The following is an 18544-nucleotide window of genomic DNA, read 5'->3' on the forward strand; positions in this document are numbered from 1 at the left end:
TGATTGATTGATTGATTGATTGATTTTCCAACGTTTGCCATGTTTGAAATTATTCCTTACATTTGTAAAGGTCTGCATTCTATACAGTAGTTTTTTTCCATGTATAATGTTTAAAATGTCCATGTTTTTAGGCTGTATTTATTTAAAGCATTTTATATTTAATGTATGCAATTATGCTGTTTTTATTACATGCATTATGCAAATACAGGTTTGCACAATTTATTTCAATATTGATCACCTACTTTTAAGGTTACATTGATTACCACAGAGCAGGAATACAAAGCATTCACACTCTGAGACCTGGAACTTAACACATTAGAAAAATGCCTCAGTAATCCCCATCATCTGTTGATAACAGATGGTAGATGTCATCAGGCGGCGACTGTCTGCCGCTTGACATGATCATCACGCCTGCCATGGAGACAAGACCACAATTTACATCTAAGATATATTGTACACTTAAACTTTGTCCACTTTCTATGAAACACATATAATTGAAGTAGAAGAATAAGTATGAATTTAATTAAGATATTTATAATGTGATCCTTTCATTACTTTTACTTTGTCCCCACCTCTAAAACTACAGTATGACTGTACCACTGTACTTTGTATTCCACTTTATCCAGCGAAATGAATGTGGATAAACGGGGCGCAGAACTGCCCTGCGTCTTCCTTCAACAGAGTTCAAATCAGGCTGATAAAAGAGCAGCACTAAATTAATCAAGAGTAAAATGAAGAAACAATATGTATTAATTGCTCAACAGTTAAGCTTCCTTTTTTCCATGTAACATGAAGTTAAGATATTAAAGTTTTATAAGTTCCATCTTCACATTCGCCACTTCTTCAATCCTAGTGAGATCCAACTGTTTATAATTCCTAACGCAGAGCATGTAGTGGTTGCCTACAGCTCCTCACATGTTAATCTCTGCTTAAAAGGGACTCTTGTAAAGATAGAGGACATAGAAACGATGATCTGTGTCGTACACAAACCCGGGGTCTCGGGTTGAGGCAAACATCATCCATACTGCTTATGCTATTCAATTATTCTGTCAAACGTCCCGTTTCCGTGGAATGATCAATTATCGGTTGTCAGTGATAATGGTGAATTATGGCCCCACCCGCTCCCTGCTATATGCTCCATATCGATTTGGTGCGTGACACGCAGAGTGAGCGCGAGCATCTGCATTGTGAAAAGAGCACTGGTTTAGTCTTTGCCCAATCTAAGGAAAACGTTAATTTAAATAGGCCCTAATTGATCATATATTTAATATTCACGATAGGCGTAATAGAAATCCTCAGGTCTAATAAAGTTATAGCCTACAACTTTAGCTCCGCGTGGAGCGGCAACGCTGTGTCACCCAAAGAATATTTCCAAACATTTGTCACTCCTGCCAATTAATTGCCGCCACATAATAGTGGGAGGGAGGGAGTGTTGAGCGCTTTAACTTAACCCCTATGGTACCCACCATTCTTATGGTGCAACCCTGACTCCTCTTGATTCACAGCCCAAATTTCTCGCCGTTACTGTCATTCATGCGGTGATTGTCTTAGCGCGCGAGAGGAATCTCATTTATAGCGTCTCGCGCTTGACTGAGCTGCAAATCAGCGTGTTTACAGCCCCACACCAGCATTCACATCAATTAACCGAACATCGATCCTCAAGCCAGAGACGTTACGATATAGCCCCCCTCCTTCAGTCCGTATCCACGCATTATTGCGCAATATGATTTTCAAGTAAATATTTTGTGTGATCTTGAATTTTGGTTAACGTATTTTTGGCTATTTTGTGAAGTAGCGGACATAGGAAAAGGAAAAAGAAAGAAAAAAAGAAATAACGAATTTTAGGCCCGTGTTAAGTGTAATAAACAAATTTAAAAAATCGATATATATAATCATAAAATGTGCTTTAATGGTTATAGAATATTGATTTCTCCTGCGTTTGTTTGTTTGTTGTTTTCTTTTTTCAACCAAAAGTCAGTTTACCCCTCTCTTCCTCTTTCTTCTCTTCTTTCATTAATCAGTAAACAACAGTCGCCTTAAGTATAGATAGCTGACGCTATAGGACCTGATTCGTTAAATATTCAGTGAGAAATAATGGCATCCGAGGCATCACCTAGCTATAGTAAGTATAGATAGCTGACGCTATAGGACCTGATTCGTTAAATATTCAGTGAGAAATAATGGCATCCGAGGCATCACCTAGCTATAGTAACGTTATTATCTTCATTTCTCAAAATCAGTTAGATTGATAGCTTCGTTTGTCTTTTCCAGGGCATAAATCTTCAGCTTTGCAGGTTGCTGCTGTGCGATTCGGAGGTAAACTCTCTTCTTTAAAACACTCTTTGTTTATAGGAAATATAATAACACATTTGATTATTGTTATAAGTCTATTATTATTATTATTAGGCCTGTTATTATTATTATTGTTGTTGTTGTTATTTGACGTTGTAGTAGCCTATTCGTTTAAATTGAGCTTTTAATATTAAAAGTAAAGAAATATACAGTCTTCATCTGATACAGACAAATGCGTTTGAAATTATCTGAAATCTATTAGTCAATTTTTTTTTCAATAAGGTGGAAACATTTGTTTGTTTTTAACATGTGTATTAAAACGTTTTAAATTGAAATCCTACATTTGAATAAAAATAAGCCAGCGCTTCATCCGAAAATAATTAATTAAACCAAATAAATAGTTGCTCATTTTGAAAACCCTAATGTTTAGGTCAAACAATACTCTCATTTTATTTTATTGCATGTTCAATACAAAATTTGCATTATGTATATATATATATATATATATATATATATATATATATATATATATATATATATATATATATATATATTGAAATCACTCAACTCAAAGTGTCTCAATATAAAGTCTATTTTTTATTTTCGTGAGAATTACAAGAGTGTTAAAACAGAGACGTTGCTGTTACCCCAATTGCATCGATACAAAGAATATTGGTAGTTTCTAAAAACTTTCTTGATGCTTTCCAGACGTTTTTACTTTTGTGCGACTTCGAACATTTTAACACTATATTAACTCATTAGTAGACGTGCACTCTCTTCTCAGCGACCGCCTTAAAAAGAAAAGTAAAAAACACCTAAGCACAATTATGCTTTGCGAAATTATGTTCATATAGATGGAATATTTGCACATCTGAAGAGGCTCGCTGTGATACACGACTGCTTCCTCAGTCTCTCAGTGAGAGAGCACTTTAGTGAGAGTGGGAAGAAGAGGTGGGCGCGAGACTAGGAGGGAGAGAGAGAGCGTGCCCTTTGATAGAACAAAGCAGCGACCAATAGAATAACAGAGGGGCGGGGTTTGCGATTTCTCACCGTTCTACATGGGCCCTTAAAGTTTGTTTGTTCACTAAATGCGGCGTGTGATGAAAACGTGTTACTGATCCTGTTCTGCAATAATCAGACGAATCTGATTTGGGACATTTGATACATTCTTTGGAATATCGACAAGCCGACAGTTGCCATTACGCACGAAACTCATTTATCCGACCTTCATTTTCCGTTTGATTGCTTGAGGAACAAACGACTAGTTTAGAAATGGTGCGCTTGCAATAATACAGGGGCTGAATTACAACAACTTCTATGCCCATTACAAACGAGGATACGCTCCGGAAAGTCAAGCTGCGCAAAAAAACTTCGGAAGAGATTTCAGAGAGTGTTGGTCTACACTTTTGGTGAATTGCAACTTCTGAGGACCAGTTTGATACCCAGAAAGATCACAAGATACGGTTGGTCTCTTGAACGACGATTTGACATTCCTGCAGTGGCCAAGTTAAGCTCTAACGTAGCCACCTGATGGTTGCTAAGACGGGTTAAACTGTATCTTCAGGGAGTTGGAAAATCCAACTTTTTCCATACGGATCAACTCATTGGGTGGGAGCAGCAAGAGAGACAAGAGTCCCCAGCAAATCAGCGGCTAATTGATTAAAGAGACTTCATTTGAATAGGGTGCTGGCAAGGTGCCAATCGCCTTTCAGAGGACCCTCCTTCCCATGATTAATCGCGAGGCATTATTGATAATCATAACAGGACACATGCGCGGTGGATGGGCTCGATTTCCGTAATTTTGAGCAGATTTGATAGTAATTTTTTATTCTTTCGTGGCTGATGCGTGAGCCAGCATGTCACGGAGGAAACAAGCGAAGCCGCAGCATTTCCAGTCCGACTCGCAGCTGGTCCTAACGGAGCACAATGGTGAGTTCGAGCCCTTATTCCGCACATAAACTCATTCTGCACTTCTGACCGAAATGATTTCTCACTCGTGTTTTCTTTATTCTTCATTATTTTTAATGTAGCTCATTTTAGTGACTCATTGTTTTTAACCTGAGGGAAGGAATTTTTCAATCGTAATCTTTATATGCTACCGAAGTGGCCCGCGTTAAGTGTTGTATTTTCTAAGTACAGTTGGAAAGTTTTAGGTCACTTGTGTTACCATCACTTTGTACTCAAACAAAGTCACTCTTAACCTAGTTATGTGTGATTGTTGTTCACAATGTACCTTTCTAGATGGGGTAGGCTACTTATTTCAAGTTGACCTCAAGTTGACTCGCATTATGGGGTTAAAGAAGCAATTTATTTTATCCGCAAGCAGCAAGTTTTATTCCAAATTGTTTCCTATATTCACTGGTAAAGGTTAAAGCTCTCGAAATAGTTTTGTTCTGTCCCGATTAAGTTGCCCACACAAGTGGGGATTCGCATGGTTTCAGCTTTTCCCCTCCTCCTCTTTTATGTAGGGTAGGATATTAGGCTACATCTCTAGCCTTCGGTTGCCCCAATGTAGGCTTATAGTCAGCCTGAAACAGCATTAAACAGTAAATTAAGCGATTTTCCACAGACATTATTTGAAACCACACTATCTCAATGGAACTGTGCCTATAGCACTGTCATGAAAATAAATAAATCTGCAATCCAACCTTTACAAAAAAACAAAGTTTAAATTATCGAAACCAATTTGTAAAACTTCAGTTTTTGTTTTGTTCCTTTAATAAAACATTCTGTCAGATTGTGCGCTATCAAACTGACACGAGCGTGTGGACAACTTCACGAAATCACATAATCACATCTAATCGAGCTTCTCCATTATGTCCTGTATAATTTAGACTCTTTTGCGTGATAATAAATGTTTCTGTACTTAAATCTGCAATAGAGGCATATCCAAAAACTTGAACCAAGATGTTATCTTATTTGTCTGCTTTTAAATTAGTTTTAAAATTAGTTTGAGGCGCAAGTCGTGACTTATCAGAAACCTATCACTGGCAGTTTCAGACAACACACACGCCATGACCAAACACAGCTCTCAGACAGCGAATTTTCAACGTTTAAAACGTGCAATCACAATATATTTTAAGTGTTTAAGTGACTACATTGAATACTGCAAAATATTATAACATATTTGTTGACCTATATAGGCTATAATCACAAAGAGGTCAATAATTATGAGATTTGTTAATATGCTCTCGTCCTCAATGTAGTCTTTATAATTGTATTAAGTAATTTTATAAAGTCATCCGCGTTGGAACAGTTCTGTTCTTGAATTGGTTTTGTCATTTTACCACCAGCCTACAGCGTACCTGTTTAAAATGCTAAACAGCAAAACTGCATCAAATGCCATCTCATGTCCCAGCGAGTTTTTTTTATTTTTTTATGTAAAGGGTATTTTTAACGTTTTTTTATTTTTTATATTTAAGCTGTTCGCTTAAAAAGTAGTTCTGAAAAACTCTCATGTATCACTTGCACTCAACGTTTAGTAGGCTATGAAGTTTTTTTTTTTTTTTTTTAATAGAAAGAGATTTTGAAACACTTAAGGATTTTGTTTAATATTCAAACTGAGTGCAACAAATTTTCTTCATTTTACAATTATAATTATAATAATTATTATTATTCCGCTTTTAGTTGAATCAGATTTCAATGTTCCATTGTGGAACATGTGATAAATTAACAGAGATGACCTACTTCCGTTAATCCAAAATGGAAATCATATAAATATAGCATATTGTCATGAATTACGGCGTTCTTCAGTAATGATAGATTTATAGACATTCAGCACTTGCACATCGTGAGCATAGGTGTTGACTATATTTCAGATCCAGTGGTGTGAAGTTAATTTCCTGCTTCTCCGGTTTATTTCATATTCATATTTTCTTGTGTTCTAAAATAATTAATACGTTCTCTCTTTAAAACACAACGTTATAGCCGCTTTAGACACCAGTTGCTTTAAGATGAAAAAAACTTTAGTTTGAAAGTGTTCTTTAAATGAACAGTGTTAATCGGCTACCTATTCTACAGAGCAAAATATATCTTAGTTAGGCTATTTGTTAATGCATTTTAAAGGATTTTCGCTTATCCGTCCTTAGACACAATATTTTAATATATCCTATAACCTTTTTAAATTATAGTGTAAATGTTTCATTAAAAATCAAAAACCGAATAGGCCATAATTTGCATAATATGCAGTTGTTTATCGGCTTATGTACGAGAAGGTCGTTCTCATGAGAAGTTTATCACAGCTTGAATTTTATAAACGGACAAGACAGAAAACACAGATTTTCAAAATCGTGGTATTGCTGGGTTTTCCCTTTTAAATGTATTAAAGAAGTAAATGGCAGTTTTTGTCAACCACTGTCAGCTGACCAAGCCCAAAGTTTTCAACAACTTCACCAAATACAGCTCTTTCAAAGCAAGAGGCAAATGCACAACCTAGGTTACTATTTGTAGATTTATCCATGACATATCTTGAACTGTGCATGTATTTTTATTTTATCTGTTTTTTTATTCTTAACCCTCAGTGTGAACCAGGCCTTCAGTGCAACCTTTCTTAGTGTCTCCTCTCTAGAGAAAAAATAAAATGCATTAAATAAAGCAGAGAGGCTCACCTTCTCCCCAGGCCTGGTGTCTTGTGTGAGTTATTAGAGAAGCATTATAGAGAGAAGTCTGTCCCTGTAGGCCTGTCACTGAGGGTGGGATGAAGAGCTTTTTTTAACCTTTGCCAGGCTCCCTCTATAGGAAGGTGAGGAAAGATCAGGTTGCTGTGTGTTCATGTGTACCATGTCTCTGACCTCCTCCTTGCTGTGCAAAAGCCAGCCTTAAAGGGCTCTTACTTTTTGCTGGTTTTGGGGGCTTTCCCTTTCATCTCAGTACATTTTCCAAACCCCCACCCAGAGAGATTGTCAGGATTGCCTAACCCCCCCAACCACCGCCACTAACAACGCATGAGTACACAATGTGTTGTGCCTTGCAAACAACAGGGATTTAGCTTCTTGTCATTTTGCCAATGTTTATACAGTGGAAGTTTTGGAAGTGGCTTCATTGTCCTTGGTTATTTATTTCTAGTCCCCTCTCACACCTGCCTTTTTTTAAGAGCATGTCATAAAATTTGAGGATGAGGGCTTGGTGACCAGCAGAGAAGAGTTTCCCAGGCACACCATCTAGTGTTCAGTAGGAAGTTTTCTATGCCTTGAGAGAGAAAGTGAGGGAGGGACGCAGAAGGATAGCAGAAAATTTGAGGGTGGGAGAAAGACAGAAAGAAAGCGAGAGACACAAGGAGGTTGTGAGTGAAGAGTAACTTGCTTTCGATGTCACAACTAGCATGGCGTCTGCAGCTGAGCAATGTAATGTAGACATTACAAATTACTCTAATTTATGTTTATCTTCTTTTTTTCCAGTCATTCTTTTTTACTTCTATACTTACCATATCACAAACCTCCATCTTTTCTCTGTGTCTTGATTTCCTTGGGACGAGATTTTTGACCTTGCTCTGTAGCATGCTGATGATGACCCAAAGCATTACACTTTAAAGAACTGTTCTCATCAAAACTAGCTTTGGCTCAATAATCTACAGCTCAGCATACAGTTTGCCACGATGGCTATTACAAACTAGCGTTGATTCTTGCTCTCCATGTACTTTAGAGTCACTACATACTATATCTGGATTTGAGAGCTGCTCTTTGTGCTTTATCGTGGAGTGTAATAAAGTGCCTGAATATTAATTAATGCTTTTTTAGTTTGCTTGAAACAACAAACACGTAGTTAAAAAAGTTCAGTTGAGTAATCATTCTTCATTTTGAAAAGCCCGTTATAAAATTTTCAAAAGACATGTTTTTGTGGCACGCAGATGCGTCATTCTATTTTATTTGTTTATTTTATTTTATTATAGTTTTTTTATTTGGACCAGTGTTTGCATGCAAGGTCAAATGCAATGTATTTATTTAAATGCTTTATTTAAAGGTCTGTAGAGGTTACGTCTGTTTGAACTGATATGACATAAGAATTCATAATTCATAGGATGACTGGGACCATCAAATCTAGATTTGGAAATTGATAGTTAATTTGAAATGTATTTTGTAAAAAATTAGGTCTTAATATTTATTTTAATCTCTAAAAATATAATTATATATATATATATATTTTTTTTTTTCAACAGTGAGATGTGCATTTCTTTTAATATATATATATATTTCAAATACACTTGCCCATAAATTTTAGTTTTTTTGTTTGTTTTTCAGGATGTAGCCCTTTAGGTTCCTAAAAAAGTTATTTGTGCTTTTGATCATCCATTCATAATTACCATGCGGTATGAAAGGGTTCAATTTCAAAGAGAGAACGAAAGTTCAATTACATATTGTAAGAGTTGTACATTTCTTGATGAGTTAACTTGACCATTATATTTGCAAATGGTCAACAAAAGGGTATCTGCAACAAGTTGCACTGAAAAAATTTAATTAGTTGGAAGGGCTAAATTATAATTAAATTATTGAATATGTCAATACTCAAGTGACTGCCAGTACATATTATAGTTGTTTTGGTTTATATATTGTTACATATGTTTTTTTTTTTTTTTTTTGCTTTTGCACCAAACAGTGTGGTGTGATCTATACCTTAGATTTGCTGTAGCCTATTTGCTTTTCAACTTAGCTTTTCACCTACCCTCACACTAAATTGAATCACTTTCCCCATCCTTTAGCATTACCACAACAGAATTTTAATCTTAAAACTTTTTCATTAAAAAGTTGACTTTTTTTCCCATCTGGGCAACACATTGGTTATGTGTGAGACATGGCTTTACTGGCATGGCAACTTTAACATTATCTGATGTTCCAGCTCAGAGAGACACAGGGGGAAGATAATCCCTGAATTAAGGATTATGCTTTAGAGCCAGCCATGATGAGCATGATGGCCCTCACCCCTCTCCCCTGCTCTGACACTCCCATGCTGGGGAACAATGGGGAGCCATCCTGTCTCTCCACAGGGCCAGGACACACTTCTTGCAGGGGTTTCATTTGCAAATGAATCTCCACACTGATGAAAATGTTGAGGGATTCATAGAGAACTGCAATTTGTAAATCAACTTTTATGTTAAACAGCATGATTTTTGTGGGACAAAGGGGGTGCTGGGGTATTAGGAAACTGGAGAAACTAAAGCCACAGCCCAAAAAGAAGGGAAGGATGGGACAGAAGTTTTCCTTGTTCTACTGTATAGTTTAAATGGCAATTACGATACATTATTACATGGAATATTATTACTGTGTAGTACATAAGCACTGTCGCTCGTTTGTGCAGCATAGACATTTTTTGCTTGATAAAATTTTGGCAATTATTTTTATTTTATTATTTTTTTCAATTATTTTGCTCTATTTTCTTGCATTGAAACTGCTGTATAACTGACTACCTCAGAGAAATAATACAAATAAAATATTTATTTCAATTTAATTAGTCAAAAATGCTTCTATTGATTGACCATTATTCTTGTGAGTGGTGAATGTTTCTAACACTCTCATTGTATTATCTGAAACATTTTACATCACAACTCTGTACTAAGATAATCATGTAAGTACTTTATTTATGTGAGTTCCTGAGCTTTAGCAGAGAGCATATCAACCTGAATGCAAAAGGCTTACTTGTTCCTGTCAGGTCCTGATTGCAGCCTGACTGGATACAAATTAGTTTAGTGACAGGGATAACCTGTCCAAGATGCTTGTAGTTGGTTGAAAATGAGCAAAGTTGACAGCAAATTGAAAGTCTAATAAGTCCTTCAAATGGTTGATTTGTGCCTAGTGGACATGTAGACACTGAGGAGTATGAAATATTGGAAATCAATGTCCCTCTATGATATTTTATTAGGGCCCATTGTTCTCAGTTCAGAGTATTTTTATGTTTCGATGGATTATCTGAAGAAAATGATTACCTAAGGTGGTTGAATTGATAGGGCTTTGATACACATCTTCAAAGATCACTTTTAAGCAATATTGTAAAATTGCTATTGATTTTGTTTAATTTCTCATCCTTTTTCACATAGTGTGGAGGCTCTTTTTCTGTGTTATTTGGTATTTGTTCCTTTTTTGTTGGTTGTTTTTTGAATGTATGTGAAAGATAAGCATTAAAATGATTAACAGAAGATAAACAACAAAATAATTTGAACAGATAAAGTAGATTCTTCAGATTTTCATATTTTTTCAGACAAAACATCTCTGATCATGACCCCCCTATTTTCCACTGCAGGGGACACAGAGGCCAACTCCGACGGTTCCCCATGCAAAGACTCGGATGCCCAAGTCTGCACCAAATGTTGTGCTGAGTTCTTTGAACTATCAGATCTTGAACGACACCAGAAGAATTGCACTAATACTCAATTCATTCTAATTGTGAATGAAAATCCAGTTTCTCCTTCCAGAACCATCTCCCCAGGCTCCTCTCCTCATAATCCTGATGAGCAGGTGAATGACACAACTAATAACACAGATCAAGCAGAGTTAGCAGACCTTTTGGAGCAGAACGAACTTGACAAAGAAGAGGCCATGGACACAGAAATATCAGGAGTCTCTTCTACACATAATGATGGATGTGGAAGTATGGCGGGTGGCAGCCCACTTAGTGGTGCTGGAAGCAGTCACGGAAATCTGGGCAGCACTGGGTCTAATCTGGTGAACTCTTCCGTCTCCGCCTCACTACCTCCACTGGGCAATTTGACAGAGCTGGGCAATTTTTCCATAATCAACAGCAATGTAATAATTGAAAACCTACAGAGCACCAAAGTGGCTGTGGCTCAGTTCTCTCAAGAGACAAGATCAGCCGGAGGGCAGGGGGTGGCTGTGCCACCCCTTATGGAGCAACTCTTGACCCTACAGCAGCAGCAGATCCATCAGCTACAGCTTATTGAGCAGATCCGTCACCAAATTATTTTGCTAGCCTCCCAGTCACCAGAGCGCCAAGTACCACCTAGTTCTTCTCCTGTGACTTTAGGTTCAGGTGCTAGCCCACTAACAACCCTTAGTTCCCATTTGTCCCAACAGTTGACTGCTGCTGCAGGGCTAGCACAAAGTATAGCTAGCCAGTCTGCAAATATTAGCAGTTTGAAACAGATGGCTAACGTTGTGCAGCTACCTCAAAGCAATTCCGGTGTGGGAGACTCATCTCAAAGCCTTAGAGCACCGGGGGTAGATACAGTTAATGCCCAACCTTCGGACAAGAGGCCAGGCAATACAGTAAGCTTGCATCCTCAGTTGGGAAACCCATCACTTGCAAAGTCATCCACACCAGCCTTTGGGATGGGAAGTCTTTTGAATCCTGTGGCTAATACCCTTCTACCTCAGCCCCCACAATGCAACACAATGTTTTCCAGTGCACTACCCAGTGTTGGTACCACAGTTGAGGAACTCAACTCACTGGCTGAGCAAAGAAAAGGCAAGCCACCCAATGTCACCTCATTTGAACCGAAGAATAGTTCTGAGGATTCATTTTTCAAACATAAGTGCAGGTTTTGTTGCAAAGTGTTTGGCAGTGACAGTGCATTGCAGATTCACTTACGTTCTCATACAGGTGAGAGACCATACAAGTGCAACATCTGTGGCAACCGCTTTTCAACCCGTGGCAACTTAAAGGTTCATTTTCAGCGTCATAAAGAAAAGTATCCACACATTCAAATGAACCCTTACCCTGTTCCAGAGCATTTAGACAATATTCCAACAAGTACTGGCATTCCCTATGGGATGTCTATGCCTCCTGAGAAGCCAGTTACTAGCTGGCTGGATAGTAAGCCTGTTCTGTCTTCTCTGACATCTTCTGTTGGCATGTTGCTTCCACCAACTTTGCCAAGTCTGCCTCCATTTATTAAGAAGGAAGAGCATAACACAGTGTATATAAGTAGTCCTTCTCATTCTGCTAAAAGTGAATCAGGTCCAGTTGATGTGCACACAAATATTACAGATAGTGTGTCAGAAGAAGGTGAGAGCACAAACCTGCCTACCTCAAATGGAAAAACTGAAGAAAACAACCGATCTTCTAGTTTAATGACCAATGTAAACTCTGCAGGAGATGGCATAATTGAGTACACCACCTCCAACAGCCCTCCAATGGCCACTAATCCATTAATGCCTCTCATGTCAGAGCAGTTCAAAGCTAAGTTTCCTTTCGGAGGTCTCCTTGATCCTCTCCAAGGCTCAGAAACATCCAAACTTCAACAACTAGTTGAAAACATTGACAGGAAGGTGACAGACCCCAACGAATGTGTTATCTGTAACCGTGTTCTTAGTTGCCAGAGCGCACTGAAAATGCACTACCGCACCCACACCGGGGAGAGGCCTTTCAAATGTAAAGTGTGTGGTCGTGCCTTCACCACCAAGGGCAACTTGAAGACTCATTACAGTGTCCATCGAGCTATGCCGCCACTGAGGGTTCAGCACTCTTGCCCTATATGCCAGAAAAAGTTCACAAATGCTGTGGTACTGCAGCAGCACATCCGTATGCACATGGGTGGCCAGATCCCCAACACACCTCTACCTGACAGCTACCCAGAATCCATGGGCTCTGATGCTGGATCATTTGATGAGAGAAACTTTGATGATCTTGACAACTTCTCTGATGAAAACATGGAGGGAATTGAGGATGGACCAGACAGCAGCATCCTGGGCACACCAAAGTCAGCTGATGCATCTCAAGACAGTCTCTGTTCATCTCCTACTCCACAGGAGTCATCAGGCATGGAGAGCCAGGAGAAGAGTGCTATCCACGGAGCAGGAGATGAAGTACAGTTAGGGCAAGAAAGGCCAATGGAGAATGGATTAATGGATGCAGACAGACTCACAAATTACTCCTCTTCACTTGGAGGTGATATTGAAAGCCAAAGTGCCGGAAGTCCTGCTGTCTCTGAATCTACCTCTTCAATGCAAGCTCCATCGCCCTCTAATGGTATTAACCAACAACAAAAATCTCAGACTCTGGAAGATTGCCAGCAGAAGGCATTGTCATTGGAGCACATTAGTGCGGGTTTTATGCAGTCTCATGCTGCCAGTCCTGGAGCTCTGGATCTTACTTCAATTAACCCATCTAATGATCCTCTTAGTATTCTTTTCCCCTTCCGTGAGCGAGGCACCTTGAAGAATACAGCATGTGACATTTGTGGGAAGACATTTGCCTGCCAGAGTGCCTTGGACATCCACTACCGAAGTCATACCAAAGAGAGGCCGTTCATTTGCACAGTATGCAACCGGGGCTTCTCTACTAAGGGGAACTTAAAGCAACATATGCTGACACACCAGATGCGAGATCTGCCCTCTCAGCTCTTTGAGCCCAACAACAGTCTTACCTCCAGCCCTCCTCCATCCCTTCTCTCTGTTGGACCTTTGTCCTCCATGATGAAGATTGAAGTCAATGGCTTTTTACAGGGTCTTCAACCTGATGTAAAAGACTTGCCATCGGGACTGGTGACCTCATCTGCTTCCACTTCTCCAGTGCTTTCGGCTGCCCCACCACGGAGGATGCCTAAGCAGCACTACTGTAACACCTGTGGCAAGACATTTTCGTCCTCCAGTGCCCTACAGATCCATGAGAGAACCCATACTGGAGAGAAACCCTTTGCTTGCACCATCTGTGGACGAGCTTTCACCACCAAAGGAAATCTCAAGGTAATTACTACTATATAAGATGTACAAAAATTGTCTCTACTTTTATGAATTATATGTTTTGTTCATTGTACTTAAATCAGTTAAATCAGATAAACCAAGATCATACTATTTTGTTACTCTTGTTTCTAAAAAAGCAATCAAAATTAACATGTATTGGTGATGAAAAATAAGCATTATGAGGGGGAAAAGGGAGTAAGAACACCTCAGCTTTGCAGAAATAAAGGTGTTTGTGAAAAGGTGAACCGAAATAATGTAGGGGAAGTGGAAATGTTGAGTCATCCCATTAATATGAATATTGGGCTTAAACCTTAGCTTTAGATTGGTGGTACACAGCCAAGAATGCTTCTCTTAACAGGCTTTAACCACAGTTACCAGCAACCTCCCTAAGCAGAGGCACGTTCAGTATTTTTCCAGAGTTTATCTCATGCTATATGTGAGTTTCTGTTTGATTGAAAATATAAAAAGCCCAAATTTTAGATGGATAAGTGATTGCATCTCTAGGTTGTGAAGAATCGTAGGAAATATGACACATTACACTATAGGAAAGAATGTTAATTTCAAACTACATTTGAAAATTCCTCTTTAAAAAAAAAAAAATAAATATAGCTGCAAGTAGTGATGATGAGCCCAAGCACCATGGGTCCATTTCCACCTGGTGGCTTTCGGAAAACAATGTAAGTTGGACACATTGATTTGGCATTTGACATTATTCAAAATAATTTTAAGCAATTTGGGTAAAGATAAGAGGACTATTTTTAAGTCTGTTTTAAGAGCCACACTTTCTGCTGCCAGGTGGTGGCACTTTGACCGTGACCCAAAATAGTCACATCCATGTGATTAGCCCCCAAGGCTAAACATACATCAAAATTTTGATCTAAATCACACATTGCACAGAAGATATGAGACACTTCCTGTTTCCCCCATAAATGTATTGCTTCGCCATGGTGACACCGTTCAAAATATAAAAAATCTGCTCACAATTTAGCATCTACAATGTCTTAGCAAGGTGTTGCACAAATTTGGTGGCAGTCATATGAATCCTCTAGGAGGAATATTTAAAATCTCAGAGCCAGCGATTTTCATAAAATCCAAAATGGCAGAATTCCTGTTGGGTGGAGCTAATAACTGTGAGTATGAAAGTTGTTCAGATTGATGAGAACAATATGTACCAATTTTGGTAACTGTAGGTGAAAATGGGTTGCTACAGAGCTCCCCTTACATGCCCATTTTCAAGGGGCTCCTCGCACACCTCCGCACTTTCAGTGCATGGGCCCTAATCAATTTAGTAAGGCAAGTATACTTAATTTTCAAAGCAAATGTATGAACATTAAAATAAACATGGTCTGAAATCTGATTTCACAATCAGTTTCACGAATTTATAATTTTTAATAAGTTAACTTATGTTCTCAACCATCAACTTCAAAAGAATTAGCACTTTTGCAGTTGTTGAACCTATTGGTGTGGAACATCTAAAGCTTAAAGTAAGAAATAATTTGAAATAATTTGATGCTGAAATATGTATCAAAGAATATTCTTTCTTTATTTAGAAGGCAGTTTTATCTAAAATGAGGGAAATGACTTATCAAATATAAACACATGAACAACAAATATTTAATATCAAACTAATAATAGTCAAATAGTAAAAATGATCCTTTTAATATAATGCATGCTTGATACAGTCAATCTGGAAGAAAAAAGAAAATAGAAGAAATCACTAAATCACTTCAGAGCAATGCAAATTGACAAGATAGAATAAGGACATACAAATATCCAGCCTGGAAATTAATTATGTGTCATATGTTCAGTTACAACAGTTATGAAAGGGACAATTCAACCTGAATGTATTGCATGCTCAAGGGCGAATTGGGAGCGTCTGTCAGATATAATAATGTACAGCACAAAGAGAATAGACAGGCAATTATCTTAGGACACACATGTTCACATCAGGCCCTTTGTTTCATATGCAGACCACCATCCTTGCATGTTGAAACATTTTAGATTTGTTTTAATAATTAGTCAAAAGTGTGTGTTGGGGGGAGTTCCAAATTTTGATCATTGTAGATCTGGTGTTTCTTAAATGTAACTCTTCCCCCCCGTAGGTGCATATGGGTACCCACATGTGGAACAGTGCTCCTGCTCGCCGTGGTCGCAGACTTTCAGTAGATGGCCCCATGGCTTTCCTGGGCACAAACCCTGTAAAGTTCCCTGAGCTCTTCCAAAAGGACCTAAATGGCAGGGCTTGCAATGGAGATCCAACAAGCTTCTGGAATCAGTATGCTGCCGCATTCTCTAATGGCCTGGCTATGAAGACTAATGAGATTTCTGTGATCCAGAATGGAGGGCTGCCACCTCCATTGTCAGGAATTGTAGGCAATAGGGGTAGTTCTCCGATCAGAGGCTTGACAGGCAGCATGGAAAAGCTGCATAACTCTGAGCACAATCCCGCTCTGGCGGGCCTAGAGAAAATGGCCAACAACGAAAACGGGGCTCACTTCCGCTTCACACGCTTCAAGGAGGAAAAGGAGATTGTGACCAACTAGAAAATATTTTTGTTGTACTTATGAACAAACAAACGCAATCTTTTACAGGCACACACGTGCCCCTGTATTTGCATCAAAGAAACAGGAAAGCAAGAAAAAAAACTGTATCAGCTTTTGCTTGCCATTAAGTCTTCATGAAGAGTTTGAAAAGAACATGCTTTATTGTACAATGTACAACATGTTATAGTTTCACTGAGCTTATTTATTACTAATTATAACCTTGCTTGAAAAACAAGTGGAAATATTAACAGTTACTTAGTTTTTAATGTTATTTTCTGTATGAGTATTTTAAAGTGTGTTTTTGAAACTTAGCTTTTCTTCGTAGAAGACTACCATGGCATTAAATTATTTTTTTTCTGTAGTATGTGTTAATAACTTGATGTTCATGTAACGATTTAGAGCTTAAAAAGTGCAACATAAGGCTGTAAATATGTACACCTATCTGCTAGATGGTTTACAAGCTGTGTAGTAAAGATTTCTTGAAATATCAACATTTCATCAATCCAGGGGCATAGTTCAGTCCTTTACTTGTCTTAAAAGTTTGAAAAAGAGAAGGGTTTTCACCTCAGCTGTTTCTTTTAGACCTAGTATTTTTCTCTGAATTATTTTTATTAAGCTTTTTACTACGTTCAGTTTTCACTTTTTATTTATGCATTCAGAATACAATGAATAAACGTTTGTTAGATGAGAGAAGGCCATCAAGAGGTCCACACTCTCGGGCTATGAAATGAGAGGGGGGAAAAAATTGAAATGCCTTGTGTGTTATCTTTGAGATTTCAATTTGCTGGGCTTTCAAATTGCTGCTAAGTAATAGCATCTTCGTTTGACATCATGCAAATCGTGTGTTGACACGCCCTATACATATTTTGTCACATGTGGAGCAACAAATTTCTTTACAATTGTACATAGTCTTACTCGAAGACAAAGTCCATCTGTGTCAGGGACAAATGAGGATAGTGTTTTTATAAAAAAAAAAAAAAAAAAAATATATATATATATATATATATATATATATATATATATATATATATATATATATATAGACTGTTACAAGCACTTTTTGGAAAGTTGGAAGATCTTTTAGGGCCCAGTTTCTCTACAATTTAATACCTACTAACAACTATGATACTGTAATTCTTTACTCTAATAATCAAATACATCAGTTTTCCAAAAGAAAGTGTGTGTCATTCTTTTAGATTAATTTGTAGCCTATTGTGCTTTTTCCGAGTTTATCCTTACATTTTCAAATGTAAAATGTTTACACAGAAATCAGCTCACTGCAGAATACATTTTTGGTTGATGGAGCATGGAGATGAATTCTTCCGTAAATAAAAAGTGTAAATAATTGAAGTCAGTAACTTAACATGAACGTGTCAGACCGCGTCCGTCAGGATGCAAATGCAATTACAGGGTGCTTCATTAAAAAACATGCAGAACAAACAAGTCAGATTTCTGAGTTCACCATTCTTGCGATTGACGGGCTTTAGCATCTTTAATTAAACAATCGATCGTTTTAGAAGCCTCTCTCTTTCAGCGTTTGTTTAGACAGATTGATTAGACAGCCGAACCTGTCTAATAAATTAAACTTTTCATATAGAAGGCTAGGATAACACTGATAAGTTTTTTTTTTTTTTTGTAGCCAGACAATAAATGTAATTTTACAGTTTCTTTTTCATTATCTATCTATCTATCTATCTATCTATCTATCTATCTATCTATCTATCTATGAAGGATCTGTTAGTTCGAGCTCTGCATACTCTTTTCCTCGCCCCACGCCCCCATCTTTCCAGGTTTTAGGCTAAAGCTGGCTAAATTCCCCAATATTTACAAGATTGTGATTCTAAATTACCCTTGCAAAGAGTCTGAGCTGGTCCCCGCCTCTCTCAATCTGTGTAAAATATTTTTGATCACCCCATCTGCTGGATCGATGTTTTGTTTTTTGTTTAGTTTTTTGTTTTTTTACATTTTAATTGATTCATAGACTTAACACAAAGACAAAACACAACATATATATAATGAATCACATTTAACATTAAACCCCCACTATAAACCCTACCCCTTTTGGGTGTGCAAGAGGCAGAG

The 18544-nt window shown here is 37.8% G+C and overlaps 1 protein-coding gene across 2 annotated transcripts; it reads left to right on the forward strand.

Moving 5' to 3' along the window:
- The first annotated feature begins 3390 nt into the window (after positions 1-3390).
- On the forward strand, positions 3391-17410 carry LOC127658820 (sal-like protein 1). 2 transcript variants are annotated; one of them, XM_052148737.1, is made up of 3 exons: positions 3391-4221; positions 10522-13922; positions 16022-17410. In XM_052148737.1, the coding sequence occupies exons 1-3, from the start codon at positions 4149-4151 to the stop codon at positions 16460-16462; spliced, it is 3915 nt and encodes a 1304-aa protein (XP_052004697.1). In that variant the 5' UTR covers positions 3391-4148; the 3' UTR covers positions 16463-17410. The 2 variants fall into 2 exon arrangements, with proteins under 2 accessions (XP_052004697.1, XP_052005454.1); XM_052149494.1 differs by lacking the exon at positions 3391-4221 and adding an exon at positions 7578-7634.
- The last annotated feature ends 1134 nt before the right edge of the window (positions 17411-18544 follow it).

This window comes from Xyrauchen texanus, chromosome 1 (assembly GCF_025860055.1).
Source record: "Xyrauchen texanus isolate HMW12.3.18 chromosome 1, RBS_HiC_50CHRs, whole genome shotgun sequence".
Taxonomy (NCBI): Eukaryota; Metazoa; Chordata; class Actinopteri; order Cypriniformes; family Catostomidae; genus Xyrauchen; species Xyrauchen texanus.

Excerpts from the sequence above, each read along its gene's own strand:
- LOC127658820 (XM_052148737.1), top strand. The coding sequence starts at position 4,149 with ATGTCACGGAGGAAACAAGCGAAGCCGCAGCATTTCCAGTCCGACTCG. Across the intron at positions 4,222-10,521 it reads GGTCCTAACGGAGCACAATG|GGGACACAGAGGCCAACTCC; the intron begins GTGAGTTCGAGC and ends TTTCCACTGCAG. Across the intron at positions 13,923-16,021 it reads CCACCAAAGGAAATCTCAAG|GTGCATATGGGTACCCACAT; the intron begins GTAATTACTACT and ends TCCCCCCCGTAG.